Genomic DNA, 16,872 nt, shown 5'->3' on the forward strand with positions numbered 1-16,872 from the left:
TGGTGGCTCTAGAATTGTTTCATATAAAATGACACATTTTGCTATAATAACATTTTCTTTAATTGTAGAGCACTAACATGCTCATCTGACATACTCAAATGTTTTTGATAGCACCTATACACTTTTTAGACTTTATTTTTTAGAGCAATTTTAAGTTCACAGCAAAATCCAGAGGAAGGCACAGAGATTTGTTATATGCCACCTGTCCCCATATGTGCATAGCCTCCCTTGTAATCAACATCTCCCACCAGAGTGGTACATTTGTTACAGGGATGAACCCACATTGACACATCAAAGTCCATAGTTTACATCAGGATTTGCTTTGTGTTGTACATACTAGGGATCTCGTCAAATGTATAGAATATTATCACTGCCCTAAAAAATCCTCTGTGCTCTGCTCATTTATCCCTCTCTCCCCACAACCCCTGGCAACCACTGGGCTTTTCATTGTCTGCATGGTTTTGCCTTTTTCAGAAAGGCATATAGTTGGAATCATACGGTATGTAGCCTTTTCAGATTGTTTTCTTTCACTTAGTAAAATTATACACATTTAGGTTTCCTCTATGTCTTTTCGTGGCTTGATAGCTCATTTCTTTTTAGCACTGAATAATATTTCATTGTCTGGATGTATCACAGTTTATCCACTCACCTACTGAAGGACATGTTGGTTGCTTCCAAGTTGTGGCAATCAAGAATAAAGCTGCTGTAAGCATCTTTGTACAAGTTTTTGTGTGGACCTAGGTTTTTGATCTGCTCTGACAATCTATGTATTTTAATTGGTGTGTTTACACTGTCAGTGTTCGAAGTAATTGATGTATTTGGATTAATAGTAGTATCTACCATTTTTCTTACTGTTTTCTAGTTTTTGCCCCTGTTTTTTGTTCCTGTTTTTGTCTTCCGCTCTTTTCCTGCCCTTTCTGGCCTTTTTTTGGTTAAGTTTTTTAGTGATTACCCCACAGTCTGCAATGTACATTTACAATTGATCCAAGTCCACTTTCAAACACACTATTTTGCCTCATGGGTAGTGTGAGTACCTTACAATAACAGCATAATCCTAATTCTTTCCTCCCGACATCACTGAAGTCATTCATTTGCTTACACACACACACACACACACACACACACACACACACACACACGCATGCATATGCATATGTAATCAAATACATTGTTGCTATTCTTTTGAACAAACCATTATTTTTGTTATATTAGTTAAGCATAAGAAAAATAAACATTCTTATTTTACCTTCACTTAATCTTACTTCAGTGTTTCTTTTTTTGTTTGCTTATATGTGTCCAAGTTTCTGACCTATATTATTTTCTTTCTGTCTAAAGAACTTACTTAGTATTTCTTGCAAGGCAGGTCTACTGGCAACAAATTCCCTCAGTTTTTGTCTGAGAAAGTCTTTATTTCTCCTTTACATTTAAAGTATAATTTCACAGGGTCGAGAATTCTAGGTTTTTTTTTTGTTTGTTTTTTTAATCTTAACACGTTAAATCTTTCACTCCACTCTTGCTTAGTTTCTGAGGAGAAATGTGTTGGAGTTCTTACCCTTGCTTCTCTATAAGCAAGGTGTTCTCCCCCGCACCCAGCTTCTTTTAGGATTTTTTTCTTTTTCTTTGATTTTCTGTAGTTATAACATGATATGCCTAGGTGTAGTTTGTTTTGTTTTATTATTTATTTATTTATTTTTTGCATCTGTCTTGCTTGGTGTTCTCTGAGTTTCCTGCATCTGTGGTTTGGTGCCTGATACTAGTTTGGGGGAAATTCTGTCATCATTGCTTCAAATATTTCTTCTCTTCCTTCCTCTCTTCTGCTATTTCCATTATGCATATGTTACAGTTTTGTAGTCCTACGGTTCTTGGATATTCTGTTCTGCCTTTTATGAGCCTTTTTTCTCTTTGCTTTTCAATTTTGCAGGCTTCTATGGAGATATCCTCAAGCTTAGAAATTTTTCCTCCTCAGCTGTGTTATTTCCTAGTAAGACCATCAAAGGCGTTCTTCATTCTGTTACAGTGTTTCTGATCTGTAGGATTTCTTTTTGTTTTTTTCCTTAAAATTTCCATATTTCTGCTTATATTGCCCCCTGCCCTTTTTTTTTGAGGTGGAATTTTGCTTTTGTTACCCAGGCTGGAGTGCAATGGCATGATCTTGGCTAACTGCAACCTCCACCCCCAGGTTCAAGCAGATTTCCTGCCTCAGCCTCCCTACTAGCTGGGACTATAGGCATGCACCACCACACCCAGCTAATTTTTCTATTTTTAGTAGAGATGGGGTTTCGCCTTGTTGGCCAGGCTAGTTTTGAACTCCTGACCTTAGGTGATCCGCCCACCTCAGCCTCCCAAAGTGCTGGGATTACAGGCGTGAGCCACCACGCCTGACTCCCCACCTTTTGTTTTTTTGAGACAGAGTTTTGCTCTGTCACCTAGGCTGGAGTACAATGGCATGACCTTGGCTCACTACAACCTCTGCCTTCTGGGTTCAAGCAGTTCTCATGCCTCAGCCTCCTGAGTAGCTGTGATTACAGGCACGTGCCACCATGCCTGGCTAAATTTTTGTATTTTTAGTAGAGACGGGGTTTCGCCATGTTGGCTAGGTTGGTCTAGAACTCTTGGCCTCGAGTGATTCACCTGCCTCGGCCTCCCAAAGTGCTGAGATTACAGGTGTCAAACACCGTACCCAGCCAGTCACAGAATCTTGTTTGTCTTTTTTCCCTCCTAGAAGTAAATAGCATAAGTTCCTGTCTCTCTCTCTCTCTCTCTCTTTTTTTTAGATGGGGTCTCGCTCTTGTTGCCCAGGCTGGAGTGCAGTGGCACGATCTCTGCTCACTGCAGCCTCTGCCTCCCGGGTTCAAGCTATTCTTCTAATTCAGCCTCCTGAGTAGCTGGGATTACAGGCGTCCGCCACCACACCCGGCTAATTTTTGTACTTTTAGTACAGATGAGGTTTCTCCATGTTGGCCAGGCTGGTCTGGAATTCCTGACCTCAGATGATCTGCCCACCTCGGCCTCCCAAAGTGCTGGGATTACAGGCATGAGCCACCGTGCCCAGCCGTAAGTTCCTTTTTTTTTTGAGACAGAGTCTTGCTCTGTCACCAGGCTAGAGTGCAGTGGTGCAAGCTCAGTTCACTGCAACCTCTGCCTCCCGGGTTCAAGCGATTCTTATAAATAAAATACATTTTATTTATTGTGTTAGGAATTGGGGTAGAGAGATTCTGTGTTTATGTTTTACTCTGCCATTGTAATTCATTTGTCTAGAAAGACTATGTGGCTATTTCATATGTTGGCCCTTGGTAAAAGCCAAAGTGTTCTAAATTGATTTACAAATAAAGCTTGGTAAAACCTGAAATTAGGCAGGCAGAATATACCCCAGACTGGGTATTAGATGACATTAGGAAATAGGTGAGATAGTGATCTTGTGGTAATGTGGAGGCATGTCCTTATTCTTAGGAGACATCCTGCATTATTTTGAGAAAAGTGTCATGCCTGCAAATTTTTTTGGTCTGCCAAAAAAAGGGCAAAATGTTAACTGTTGAACTTAGAAGGTAGGTATATATAGGTGTTTAGTATACTATCCTTTCAGTTTTTATGTAAATTTGAAATTTTTCGTAATAAAAATTTGGATTGGTAGGAGGAGAATGTACCTTAGACCAGTAGTTTCAAAACTGTAGTTTATAAAACAAATGCTTTAGAACTTCGAGGCTGATGTTTACTACTTTTTGTTTTTTTGTCAGCTATTACAGGAGGGGGAGTCTGTGATTCTGCTTCATTCCACTTATTTGTTTTCAAAATTGAAAATCTGTCTTGGTTATGTAGCTTAAAACCCAAGATTCTTCATAGAGTAGTTTTAAGAAATAAATGCGAAGATTTTAGTCTGTACATGGCACACAGTGAGTACTAAATAAATTGTAGTAAGAATGAGAAGAAGGGGGAAGTTGAAAATAGTGTTTTAATTCACACAGACAGCTTCAGGTTCCAGTCTTTTCAAAAATCTTGTGTTTTTTTCCTCTCTTCTGAGACATAGTCCTGAGTAGTGTTTGAAATGTTTAAGGGGCAGAGATACTCAAAATAAGTCGTTATTAATAAAAAATTATCTAGTTATGTCTACAACTTTTCCATTTATTCCATGACTCTCCAAAAACCCTCCTCCTAATAAACCTATAAACCTATATATTTTTTGTGAGTCCTGTACAGTTATGCAGCTGGATCAGCTACTGTGTCTTTATAGGGCAATTTTGGAACTTGTTTTGGGCCATTCACCTAATGGCCTATATGGGCGTAATTGTGTCTAGTTTTATTAAACCTTTTTTTTTTTTTTTTTTTGAGACGGAGTCTAGCTCTGTCGCCCAGGCTGGAGTGCAGTGGCGCAATCTTGGCTCACCGTAACCTCTGCCTCCCAGGTTCACGCGATTCTCCTGCCTCAGCCTCCTGAGTAGCTGGGATTACAGGCGCATGCCACCATGCCCGGCTAATCTTTGTCTTTTTTTTTTAGTAGAGAAGGGTTTTCACCATGTTGGTCAGGCTGGTCATGAACTCCTGACCTTGTGATCTGCCCGTCTCAGCCTCCCAAAGTGCTGGGGTTACAGGCGTGAGCCACTGCGCCCTGCCTATTCAAACTTAAAAATTCAGTTGCTCACAGGCAAGTGTAGTTTTTTTTTTTTTTTTTTTTTTTTTAAATTATACTTTAAGTTCTGGGATACATGTGCAGAACATGCAAGTTTGTTACATAGGTATACACGTGCCATGGTGGTTTGCTGCACCCATCAACCTGTCATCTACATTAGGTATTTCTCCTAATGCTATCCCTCCCCTAGCCCCCCACCCCGTTACAGGCCCCTGTGTGTGATGTTCCCCTCCCTGTGTCCTTGTGTTCTCATTGTTCAACTCCCACTTATGAGTGAGAACATATGGTATTTGGTTTTCTGTTCCTGTGTTAGTTTGCTGAGAATGATGGTTTCCAGCGTCATCCACGTCCCTGCAAAGGACATGCACTCATCCGTTTTTATGGCTGCATAATATTCCATGGTGTATATGTGACACATTTTCTTTATCCAATCTATCGTTGATGGGCATTGGGTAGGTTCCAAGTCTTTGCTGTTGTGAAGTGTGTTGCAATAAACATACATGTGCATGTGTCTTTATAGTAGAATGATTTATAATCCTTTGGGTATATACCCAGTAATGGGATTGCTGGGTCAAATGGTATTTCTGGTTCTAGATCCTTGAGGAATCGCCACAGTCTTCCACAATGGTTGAACTAATTTACAACAGTGTAAAAGCATTCCTGTTTCTCCACATCCTCTCCAGCATCTGTTGTTTCCTGACTTTTTAATTATCACCATTCTAACTGGCGTGAGATGGTATCTCCTTGTGGTTTTGATTTGCATTCCTTTGATGACCAGTGATGATGAGCATTTTTTCATATGTTTTTTGGCTGCATAAATGTCTTCTTTTGAGAAGTGTCTGTTCATATCATTTGCCCGCTTTTTGATGGGGTTGTTTTTTTCTTGTAAATTTGTTCATTCTAGATTCTGGATATTAGGCCTTTGTCAGATGGATAGATTACAAAAATTTTCTCCCATTCTGTAGGTTGCCTGTTCACTCTGATGATAGTTTCTTTTGCTGTGCAGAAGCTCTTTAGTTTAATTAGATGCCACTTGTCAATTTTGGCTTTTGTTGCCATTGCTTTTGGTGTTTTAGTCATAAAGTCTTTGCCCATGCCTTTGTCCTAAATAGTATTGCCTAAGTTTTCTTCTAGGGCTTTTCTGGTTTTAGGTCTTACGTTTAAGTCTTTTAATCCATCTTGAGTTAATTGTTGTACACAGTGTATGGAAGGGGTACAGTTTCAGTTTTCTGCATATGGCTAGCCAGTTTTCCCAACACCATTTGTTAAATAGGGGATCCTTTCCCCATTGCTTGTTTTTGTCAGGTTTGTCAAAGATCAGATGTTTGTAGATGTGTGGTGTTATTTCTGAGGCCTCTGTTCTGTTCCATTGGTCTATGTATCTGTTTTGGTACCAGTACCATGCTGTTTTTGTTACTGTAGCCTTGTAATATAGTTTGAAGTCAGGTAGCATGATGCCTCCAACTTTTTTCTTTTTGCTTAGGATTGTCTTGGGTATATGAGCTCTTTTTTGGTTCCATATGAAATTTAAAGTTTTTTCTGACTCTGTGAAAAAAAGTCACTGGTAGCTTGATGGGGATAGCACTGAATCTGTAAATTACTTTGGGTGGTGTGGCCATTTTCATGATATTAATTCTTCCTATCCATGAGCATGGAATGTTTTTCCATTTGCTTGTGTCCTCTCTTATTTCCTTGAGCAGTAGTTTGTAGTTTTCCTTGAGGAGGTCCTTCACATCCCTTGTAAGCTGTATTCCTAGGTATTTTATTCTCTCTTTAGCAATTGTGAATGGGAGTTCACTCATGATTTGGCTCTCTATTATTGGTGTATAGAAATGCTTTTGATTTTTGCACATTGATTTTGTATCCTGAGTCTTTGCTGAAGTTACTTATCAGCTTAAGGAGATTTTGAGCTGAGACGATGGGGTTTTCTAAATATACGATCATGACATCTGCAAACAGAGACAATTTGACTTCCTCTCTTCCTATTTCAGTACACTTTATTCTTTCTCTTGGCTGACTGCCCTGACTAGAACTTCCAATACTATGTTGAATAGGATTGGTGAGAGAGGGCATCCCTGTCTTGCGCTGGTTTTCAAAGGGAATGCTTCCAGCTTTTGCCCACTCAATATGATATTGGCTGTGGGTTTGTCATAAATAGCTCTTATTATTTTGAGATATGTTCCACTGATACCTAGTTTATTGAGAGTTTTTAGCATGAAGGGGTGTTGTATTTTATCGAAGGCCTTTTCTGCATCTATTGAGATAATCATGTAGTTTTTGTCATTGGTTCTGTTTATGTGATGGATTACGTTTATTGATTTATGTATGTTGAACCAGCCTTGCATCCCAGGGATGAAGCTGACTTGATTGTGGTGGATAAGCTTTTTGATGTGCTGCTGGATTCGGTTTGCCAGTATTTTATTGAGGATTTTTGCATATATGTTCATCAGGGATGTCGGCCTGAAATTTTCTTTTTTTGTTGTGTCTTTGCCAGGTTTTGGTATCAGGATGATGCTGGCCTCGTAAAATGAGTTAGGGAGGAGTCCCTCTTTTTCTGTTGTTTGGAATGGTTTCAGAGAGAATGGTACCAGTTCTTCTTTGTACCTCTGGTAGAATTTGGCTGTGAGTCTGTGTGGTCCTGGGCTTTTTTTGGTTGGTAGGTTATTAATTACTGCCTCTATTTCAGAACTTGTTATTGGTCTATTCAGGGATTCTACTTCTTCCTGGTTTAGTCTTGGGAGGGCGCATGTATCCAGGAATTTATCTATTTCTTCTAGATTTTCTAGTTTATTTGCGTAGAGGTGTTTATAGTATTCTCTGATGGTAGTTTGTGTTTCTGTGGGATCAGTGGTGATATCCCCTTTATAATTTTTTATTGTGTCTATTTGATTCTTTTTTCTTTTTCTTTTTTTAGAGTTTTAATCTGCACTTTTATTTTGAGTGAGGTTGAGCATCCTTTTATATGTTTAATAGCCATTTGAATTTCTTTTTTTTTTTTTTTTTTTTGTGAACTGCCTGGTTGCATCATCTGCCCACAATTCTTTTTTTTTTTTTTTTTTAAATACTTTAAGTTCTAGGGTACATGTGCATAATGTGCAGGTTTGTTACATATGTATACTTGTGCCATGTTGGTGTGCTGCACCCATCAACTCGTCAGCACCCATCAACTCGTCATTTACATCAGGTATAACTCCCAATGCAATCTCTCCCCCCTCCCCCCTCCCCCCTCCCCACTGGCCATCAGAGAAATGCAAATCAAAACCATAATGAGATACCATCTCACACCAGTTAGAATGGCGATCATTAAAAAGTCAGGAAACAACAGGTGCTGGAGAGGATGTGGAGAAATAGGAACACTTTTACACTGTTGGTGGGATTGTAAACTAGTTCAACCATTATGGAAAACAGTATGGCGATTCCTCAAGGATCTAGAACTAGATGTACCATATGACCCAGCCATCCCATTACTGGGTATATACCCAAAGGATTATAAATCATGCTGCTCTAAAGACACATGCACACGTATGTTTATTGCGGCACTATTCACAATAGCAAAGACTTGGAATCAACCCAAATGTCCATCAGTGACAGACTGGATTAAGAAAATGTGGCACATATACACCATGGAATACTATGCAGCCATAAAAAAGGATGAGTTTGTGTCCTTTGTAGGGACATGGATGCAGCTGGAAACCATCATTCTTAGCAAACTATCACAAGAACAGAAAACCAAACACCGCATGTTCTCACTCATAGGTGGGAACTGAACAATGAGATCACTTGGACTCGGGAAGGGGAACATCACACACCGGGGTCTTTTCTTCTTTATTAATCGGGCTAGCAGTCTTATTTTGTTAATCTTTTCAAAAAACCAGCTCCTGGATTCAGTGATATTTTGAAGGTTTTTTTTGGTGTCTCTATCTCCTTCAGTTCTGCTCTAATCTTAGTTATTTCTTGTCTTCTGCTAGGTTTTGAATTTGTTTGCACTTGCTTCTCTAGTTCTTTTAATTGTGATGTTAGGATATCGATTTTAGATCTTTTCCACATTCTCCTGTGGGCATTTGGTGCTATAAATTTCTCTCTAAACACTGCCTTAGCTGCGTCCCAGAGATTCTGGTACGTTGTCTCTTTGTTCTCATTGGTTTCAAATAGCTTATTTATTTCTGCATTAATTTCATTATTTACCCAGTAGTCATTCAGGGGCAGGTTGTTCAGTTTCCGTGTAGTTGTGTGGTTTTGAGTGAGTTTCTTAATCCCGAGTTCTAATTTGATTGCACTGTGGTCTGAGAGACTGTTATAATTTCCATTCTTTTGCATTTCCTGAGGAGTCTTTTACGTCCAATTATGTGGTCAATTTTATAATAAGTGTGATGTGATGCTGAGAAGAATGTATATTCTGTTGATTTGAGGTGGAGAGTTCTGTAGATGTCTATTAAGTCTGCTTTGTTCAGAGCTGAGTTAAAGCCCTGAATGTCTTAGTTAATTTTCTGTGTCGTTGATCTGTCTAGTATTGACAGTGGGATGTTAAAGTCTCCCACTATTATTGTGTGGGGGCCTAAGTCTCTTTGTAGGTCTCTAAGAACTTGCTTTATGAATCTGGGTGCTTCTGTATTGGGTGCATATATATTGAGGATAGTTAGCTCTTCCTGTTGCATTGATCCCTTTACCATTATGTAATGCCCCTCTTTGTCTTTTTTGATCTTTGTTGTTTTAACGTCTGTTTTATCAAAGACTAGGATTGCAACCCCTGCTTTTTTTGCTTTCCATTTGCTTGGTGAATCTTTCTCCATCCCTTTATTTTGAGCCTATGTGTGTCTTTGCACGTGAGATGGGTCTCCCGAATACAACACACTGATGGGTCTTGACTCTATCCAATTTGCTAGTCTGTGTCTTTTAATTTAGGGGCATTTAGCCCATTTACATTTAAGGTTCATATTGTTATGTGTGAATTTGATCCTGTCATTATGATGCTAGCTGGTTATTTTGCCTGTTAGTTGATGCAGTTTCTTCACAGTGTCGATGGTGTTTACAATTTGGTAGGTTTTTGCAGTAGCTGTAACCAGTCTTTCCTTTCCATATTTAGTGCTTCCTTCAAGAGCTCTTATAAGGCAGGTCTGGTAGTGACAAAATCTCTCAGCATTTGCTTGTCTGTAAAGGATTTTACTTCTCCTTCGCTTATGAAACTTAGTTTGGCTGGATATGACCTTCTGGGTTGAAAATTCTTTTCTTTAAGAATGTTGATTATTAGACCCCACTCTCTTCTGGCTTGTAAGGTTTCTGCTGAGAGATCTGCTGTTAGTCTGATGGGCTTCCCTTTGTGGGTAACCTGGCCTTTCTCTCTGGCTGCCCTTAACATTTTTTTCTTTGTTTTGACCTTGATGAATCTGATGATTATGTGTCTTGGGGTTGCTCTTCTCGAGGAGTATCTTTGTGGTGGTCTCTGTATTTCCTGAATTTGAATGTTGGCCTGTCTTGCTAGATTGGTGAAGTTTTCCTGGATAATACTCTGAAGAGTGTTTTCCAACTTGGTTCCATTCTCCCTGTGACTTTCAGGTACACGAATCAAACGTAGGTTTGGTCTTTTCACATAGTCCCATGTTTCTTGGAGGCTTTGTTTGTTCTTTTTCATTTTTTTTTCTCTAATCTTGTCTTCACGCTTTGTTTCATTAACTTGAGCTTCAGTCTCTCATATCCTTTCTTCTGCTTGATCGATTTGGCTATAGATACTTGTGTATGCTTCAGGAAGTTCTCATGCTGTGTCTTTCAGCTCCATGAGGTCATTTTTGTTCTCTTAACTGGTTATTCTAGTTAGCAATTCTCTAATCTTTTTTCAAGGTTCTTAGCTTCCTTGCATTGGGTTAGAACATGTTCCTTTAGCTTGGAGGAGTTTCTTATTACCCACCTTCTGAAGCCTACTTCTGTCAGTTCCTCAAACTCATTCTCTGTCCAGTTTTGTTCCCTTGTTGTTGAGGAGTTGTGATCCTTTGGAGGAGAAGAGGCATTCTGGTTTTTGGAATTTTCAGCCTTTTTGTGCTGTTTTTTCCTCATCTTCGTGGATTTATCTACCTTTGGTCTTTGATGTTGGTGACATTCGGGTGGAGTTTTTGTGTGAACGTCCTATTTGTTGGTGTTGACTCTATTACTTTCTGTTTGTTACTTTTCCTTCTAATAGGCCTCTCTGCTGCAGGTCTGCTGGAGTTTGCTGGAGGTCCACTTCAGACCCTGTTTGCCTGGGTAGCTCCAGCGGAGGCTACAGAACAGCAAAGATTGCTGTCTTTTCCTTCTTCTGGAAGCTTCATCCTGGAGGGGCACCTGCCAAATGCCAGCCAGAGCTCTCCTGTATGATGTCTGTCAACCCCTGCTGGGAAGTGTCTCTTGGTCCGGAGGCACAGGGGTCAATCACCCACTTGAGGAGGCAGTCTCTCTCTTAGCAGAGCTTGAGCGCTGTCCTGAGAGATCCGCTGTCCCCTTCAGAGCTAGCAGGCAGGAACATTTAAGTCTGCTGAAGCTGTGCCCACAGCCACCTCTTCCCCCAGCTGCTCTGTCCCAGGAAGATGGAAGTTTTATTTATAAGCCCCTGACTGGGGCTGCTGCCTTTCTTTCAGAGATGCCCTGCCCAGAGAGGAGGAATTTAGAGAGACAGTCAGGCTACACCAGCTTTGGGACGCTGCAGTGGGCTCTGCTCACTTTGAACTTCCCAGTGGCTTTGTTTACACTGTGAGGGGAAAACCACCTACTCAAGCCTCTGTCCCGGCTTGACTTAAGACTGCTGTGCTGGCAGCGAGAATGTCAAGCCAGTGGATCTTAGCTTGCTGGGCTCCGTGGGGGTGGGATTCACTGAGCTAGACCACTTGGCTCTGTGGCTTCAGCCCCCTTTCCAGGGGAATGGATGGTTCTGTCTCGCTGGTGTTCCAGGAACTACTGGGGTGTGAAAGAAGACTCCTGCAGCTAGCTCAGTGTCTGCCCAAACGGCCATCCAATTTTGTGCTTGAAACCCAGGACCCTGGTGGTGTAGGCACAGAGGGAGTCTCCTGGTCTGCGGATTGTGAAGACTGTGGGAAAAGCTTATCTGGGCCAGAATCTACCATTCCTCACGGCACAGTCCTTCATGGCTTCCCTTGGCTAGGGGAGGGAGTTCTCCGACCCCTTGCACTTCCTGGGTGAGGCGATGCCCCACCCTGCTTTGGCTCACCCTCCGTGGACTGCACCCACTGTTTAACCAGTCCCACTGAGATGAGCTGGGTACCTCAGTTGGAAATGCAGAAATAATTCACCTTCTTGCTGGGAGCTGCAGACTGGAGCTGTTTCTATTTGGCCACCTTGCCAGCCACCGAAGCCATGATTTCTGAGAGTTCATAGAAATTAGGCTGATGAAATTTAAATAATTTGCCAGGTCTCAACAATTGATACAGCTTTTTTTTAAACTTCCCCTTTGATCTTCATAGATCTGCAGGTTTTATTTTCCATTTTCAAAACCTTTTTTTTTTTTTTTTTTTTGAGACGGAGTCTTGCTCTGTTGCTCTTAGGCTGGAGTGCAGTGGCGTGATCTAGGCTCACTGCAACCACCACCTCCCGGGTTCAAGCAATTCTCCTGCCTCAGTTTCCCGAGTAACTGGGACTATAGGCATGTGCCACCATGCCTGGCTAGTTTTTTGTATTTTTAGGAGAGATGGGGTTTCACCATATTGGTCAGGTTGGTCTCTAACTCCTGACCTCATGATCCGTCTGCCTCGGCTTCCCAAAGTGCTTGGATTACAGGCATCAGCCACCATGCCTGGCCCAAGTATAGTTTTTGATCTTCAAGAGGTGCCAGTACTCTGTCCTGTTCATATTTGAATTCCCAATGCCTGGAATTTAGTCAGTAAATGAATGAATGAATGCATGAATGCATGTCTCTTGTTCTCCCTCCCTGTTTCTGTCTCCCTCCCATCTAGCTGGCATTCAATAAAACTTATAGTGTTGTGTGAGAATCTTACAGTTGCTTTGAATTAAAAAGCAAATTAAACTAAGAGAAAAAGTATTAAGGGAGTAGAATGTATTTTCCTACCAAACAAGAAAATTCCTTTTATTTGCATGTACTTCTTGATTTAATTTTGTACATTCTTGCTATAATTCGACTTTGATAGGAAGGTCTTTTACTGCTCTTCTAGTTGGTTTTATTTTGCTTCCTATATTTCTTTCCCCTTTTCAAATTTTCCTGCTTATGAAATCTAGAGAATTGATGCTTGAAATTGATATGAAATCTAGAGAATAGATGCTTGAAACTCATAAGAGTCACCTAGAAAGGGAATTAGGACAACTTAGTAAATAAAATGTTTTATTTCTGTGGGAAAAAAACTGTGTGTTGCTTTATTAGGTTTGTTTAAATTATAGTATACCAGGAAAGGAGGAGCTTAACTGTCTTTATCCCCGACATAATATACCATAAACCTAGTTTTTCCAATTACAGGATACCTGTATTTTTGTTTCCCAATGTACATCCTATATGCCACCAGAATTATGTGTGTGCCACCTCACCACCCCCAAACCAAACCAAACCATCTGGCTTTTTTCTGCCAGGCCACTCCTCTGTAACCCAGTTCCTTTTTGCTTACCAGGATATATGTTGACTTAATAAATTATTTCTGTGAAAGGAACCATACCTTTTTAACCTGCCAATTAAAAACAAATTGAGTGTATGTATTTTCCCATAAAGGTAACATGGCAGGCCCTGAATTAGTGTTATGTGAAAATATAGTATAACGGTTAGACTTTTCCTGTGGTAACATCCATTACTGAAGTGTGAAAATGTATGCATACACAAAACACCCTTATCTACCAAGAAAATAAGAAGCTTATTATCCACATATTAGCTTTTCCCTCTTTCTCACTTGATATTGAGCTAAATTCTTGTCAGAAATCTAGATTGTCACTGGTTGTCAGTACTTTAGTTGTCTTTTTGTCTTCTACAGACTCCACCCCCTGTCTCTGTTTACATTCACACAAATATCATTCACTGTTTAATTTTGAATTAATAGACATCCTTGTCAAACATCACTTTAGGGGCTCATCTGCAAATCTACAAATTGTTTATATAATACAGACCCAGGATTTTTCATTCAGTCTGTACAGTTTAAGCAATGGTTTTGTCTTTGTTAGTAATGTTATTGGTATTTTGGGCTTATCTTTCAGTGAGGACTTTGGGAGTGGTGAATTAAAAGATAGTTTTAAATTTCTTTGTGTTTAATTTGGCTTTGTTTTTGCTTTTTGTTGCTTTAGTGTTTGATTATACTAATTCCGTAGAAGAAAAACTATAATCTCTGGATGGAAAAATGCAAATGTATTATAATGAAATTATTGTACTGGCCACAATTTTTTTTTCTTTTTTTTTGCTCTTGTCGCCCAGGCTGGTGTGCAATGGCACAATCTTGGCTCACTGCAACCTATGCCTCCTGGGTTCAAGCGGTTCTTCTGCCTAAGCCTCCCGAGTAGCTGAGGTTACAGGTGCGCGCCACTATGCCTGGTTAATTTTTGTATTTTCAGTAGAGACGGGGTTTCGCCATGTTGGACAGGCTGGTCTCAAACGCCTGACCTCAGGGGATCTGCCCACGTCGGCCTCCCAAAGTCCTGGGATTACAGGCATGAAGCACCATGCCCAGCCCTCACTACATTTTTATAATAAATACTTAGATCAATTTTAGGATGCGTTGGTTTGATAGGTTGAGAAAAGAATTGGTTTATAAAAATTGACACTTAAAATTCATGGATATCAAGTATGACTTAGAGGTTAGAAACATAGATAAAATTTAAAAAGGTTAACAGGCTATATTTAAAATCTACATATTTGTAAAAAGTAAGAATCATGTGCAAGTTAAAGTTTTTTTCAAATTAGAACCTAAATTGTGACACCATAATCTTAGCCATTTTGTATTTTATTAGTTTCTTTTTTTAAATTATAGTTTCAGTCTGATGGAAGCAAACAAGAAGATAAAGAAAAAACGGTAAGAGACTAGAAAAATCCAATAATGTGTCTAATGTTTGTCTTGGTACAGTATACTACTAATTTTACTGTGAACAAGCTTTAATCATCTGTATGAGTAATTGTTTTATAATGTAGATGCTGATTATAGTTTTTGGCAGCTTATGCAAAGTTATCTTTTAAGATTAACATTTTTTCCCCTGAGGATTAATATGTTGAAAAACGAAGAGAGAGAAAAGTTCCTCATTCCTTTGCTACCCCTTTCCTTTCCTCACCCCATTTTATGTCTTAGATGGAGAAACATAAATAAGCATTGTGAAAAAGGTGGGTGAGGAATGGGATATTGTGTGTTACGAGATTAAGAAACAGTAATTTTCCCAAGGCTGTCATAAATTTATTGTTGATTATATTAATATAGACCTCTTACCGAAATAACTTTTCCTTCTTTCTTTTAGGAAGTTATCCTTAGCTGTTTGCTTAGCATTACTGACCAGGTACTACTTCCATCTCTTTCTTTGATGGACTGCAATGCTTGTATGTCTGAGGAACTATGGGGAATGTTTAAAACATTTCCATATCAGCATAGGTAAATACATATTATTTTCATGTTTTTAACTATTAGTAATTCTAGTATATTAACCTCTAAGTGTTTAACTTTTCCTAATTCTTCATCTCATCGTTTTTTAAGATACCGTCTGTATGGCCAGTGGAAGAATGAAACTTATAACAGTCACCCACTTTTAGTAAAAGTTAAAGCTCAGACAATAGACAGAGCCAAATATATCATGAAGTAAGTTTTAATTTATTTTTCATATTAATCTAAATTATATCTGGAGCTCATTTATTTTCTTTCAGGTAGCTTGTCTGAGCCTCAGTTTTGAGAAAGCCTATGTGTTGTGAATGGTATAGCTGATTTATATACTACAGATGGAATGACTATTAACTGTGGTTTTAGCTCATTTTGACTACCAAGTTAATGTTTTCATAGTTGTCCTGTTTACATATGGATAAAAATCTAATGAAAATCCTCTTTAATACATGCATCATGTTATTGGATGAGCGTTTTGTTTTCTTCTTTTTAAGGACAGCCTGCTGTGGCCTTTGCTCACCTTTAGTGATTTGTGCAAGGTAGTAAAAGTTCTAGCAGTTTCCTCTGCTGAAAGTTGCCATAATAAATTTTTTTAATCTGTTAGGAAGAACTAATGAAATTATCCAGAACTATCTCTGCAGGGAGTCAACTTTTGAGAAATTTCTTTTTTAAAAAAATTTGTACACTTTTATTTTCATATCATTAAAAACATAAGAGTGATGTTCTACTTCCCAGTAGATTATTTGAAGTTTAATTATGAAAATCATATACTTCAGATTCGTATTAGTTTAGATACTTAATTACATTGCTGTATTGCAAGTGTTTTCAATGAGGCTATTGTCAGTTGTCATTCCTTTTTTAAATTCATGTGGTATGGTATTCTAATTAAAAGTAGTTCGTTTTCAGTTTATTGAGATTTAACAGTGTGTAATATCTGTTAAATGTTGTCTTTGCCCAGTGATACTGTTTCTGGTCACAGTCTACTGGGAAAACAGGTGTGTGCATGATCACAATCTATTTTTTTTTCCCTGTGAGCCTATGAATTATATTGAAACAATCTAGTTTAATAGGTTATACATGTTATACAGTATGAATAAAGTGCTATGGGAGGATAGATGAGAGTAAATGATTTCACTAGGGGGAGTTTTGCTTGGCAGGAGACGATATTAGATCTGAAAGAGTTTCTGGACTTAAGAGTTCTCCAGGTACAATTTCTAGCTTAACAACATCAGCTAATATTTAGGGGAGCTCTTACTATATGTGCCAGACATTGAACTAAGTGCTCTGCATGGATTGTTTAATAATACATTAAGCATTATTAAATACCTTAAATTCATCCGCTGTCTCTGCCACCACTCCCTTGGTTCTTTTATCTGGCGTATTACAGTGATTTGTATATTCTCTTACTTAAAAATCCTTTGGTGACTGACTTTACCTGAAGGTATATGTTAGGCTCTATGGCATGGTGATATAAATAAGAGGTCCTCCCTGGTTTGTCCCTCCCTGCATACAACCTCCTTTCCTGCCAATTCTACTTCCAGATGTGCTGAGCCTACTAATGTTTCCCTAAATGTACCACTCTCTCCTTAGCTTCTCTTCCCCTGTATATACTTTTTGTTTCCTCTGTTGGTACAGATTTTCCCTTACCTTCCTTTCCCCCTTTCCATCTGGTGACCTCATTCTTGGAGAGTGAGCTCCAGT

General features: G+C 39.2%; 1 protein-coding gene across 10 annotated transcripts in view; it reads left to right on the forward strand.

The window, feature by feature from the left end:
• Positions 1 to 16,872, forward strand: part of LOC105468432 (THO complex subunit 2) — a 133,489-nt gene that overhangs the window by 72,701 nt on the left and 43,916 nt on the right. For all 10 annotated transcript variants that reach the window (XR_979477.3, XM_011718576.3, XM_011718577.2 and 7 more), the window contains exons 13-15: positions 14,563 to 14,604; positions 15,038 to 15,168; positions 15,271 to 15,372. Coding sequence is in view for 9 of the 10 variants with exons in the window: in XM_011718576.3 (XP_011716878.2) it covers positions 14,563 to 14,604; positions 15,038 to 15,168; positions 15,271 to 15,372 (275 nt within the window). In the remaining variant the exon portion in view is untranslated. The remainder of the gene's footprint in view (positions 1 to 14,562; positions 14,605 to 15,037; positions 15,169 to 15,270; positions 15,373 to 16,872) is intronic.

The sequence above is a fragment of the Macaca nemestrina genome, chromosome X (assembly GCF_043159975.1).
Source record: "Macaca nemestrina isolate mMacNem1 chromosome X, mMacNem.hap1, whole genome shotgun sequence".
Classification (NCBI taxonomy): Eukaryota; Metazoa; Chordata; class Mammalia; order Primates; family Cercopithecidae; genus Macaca; species Macaca nemestrina.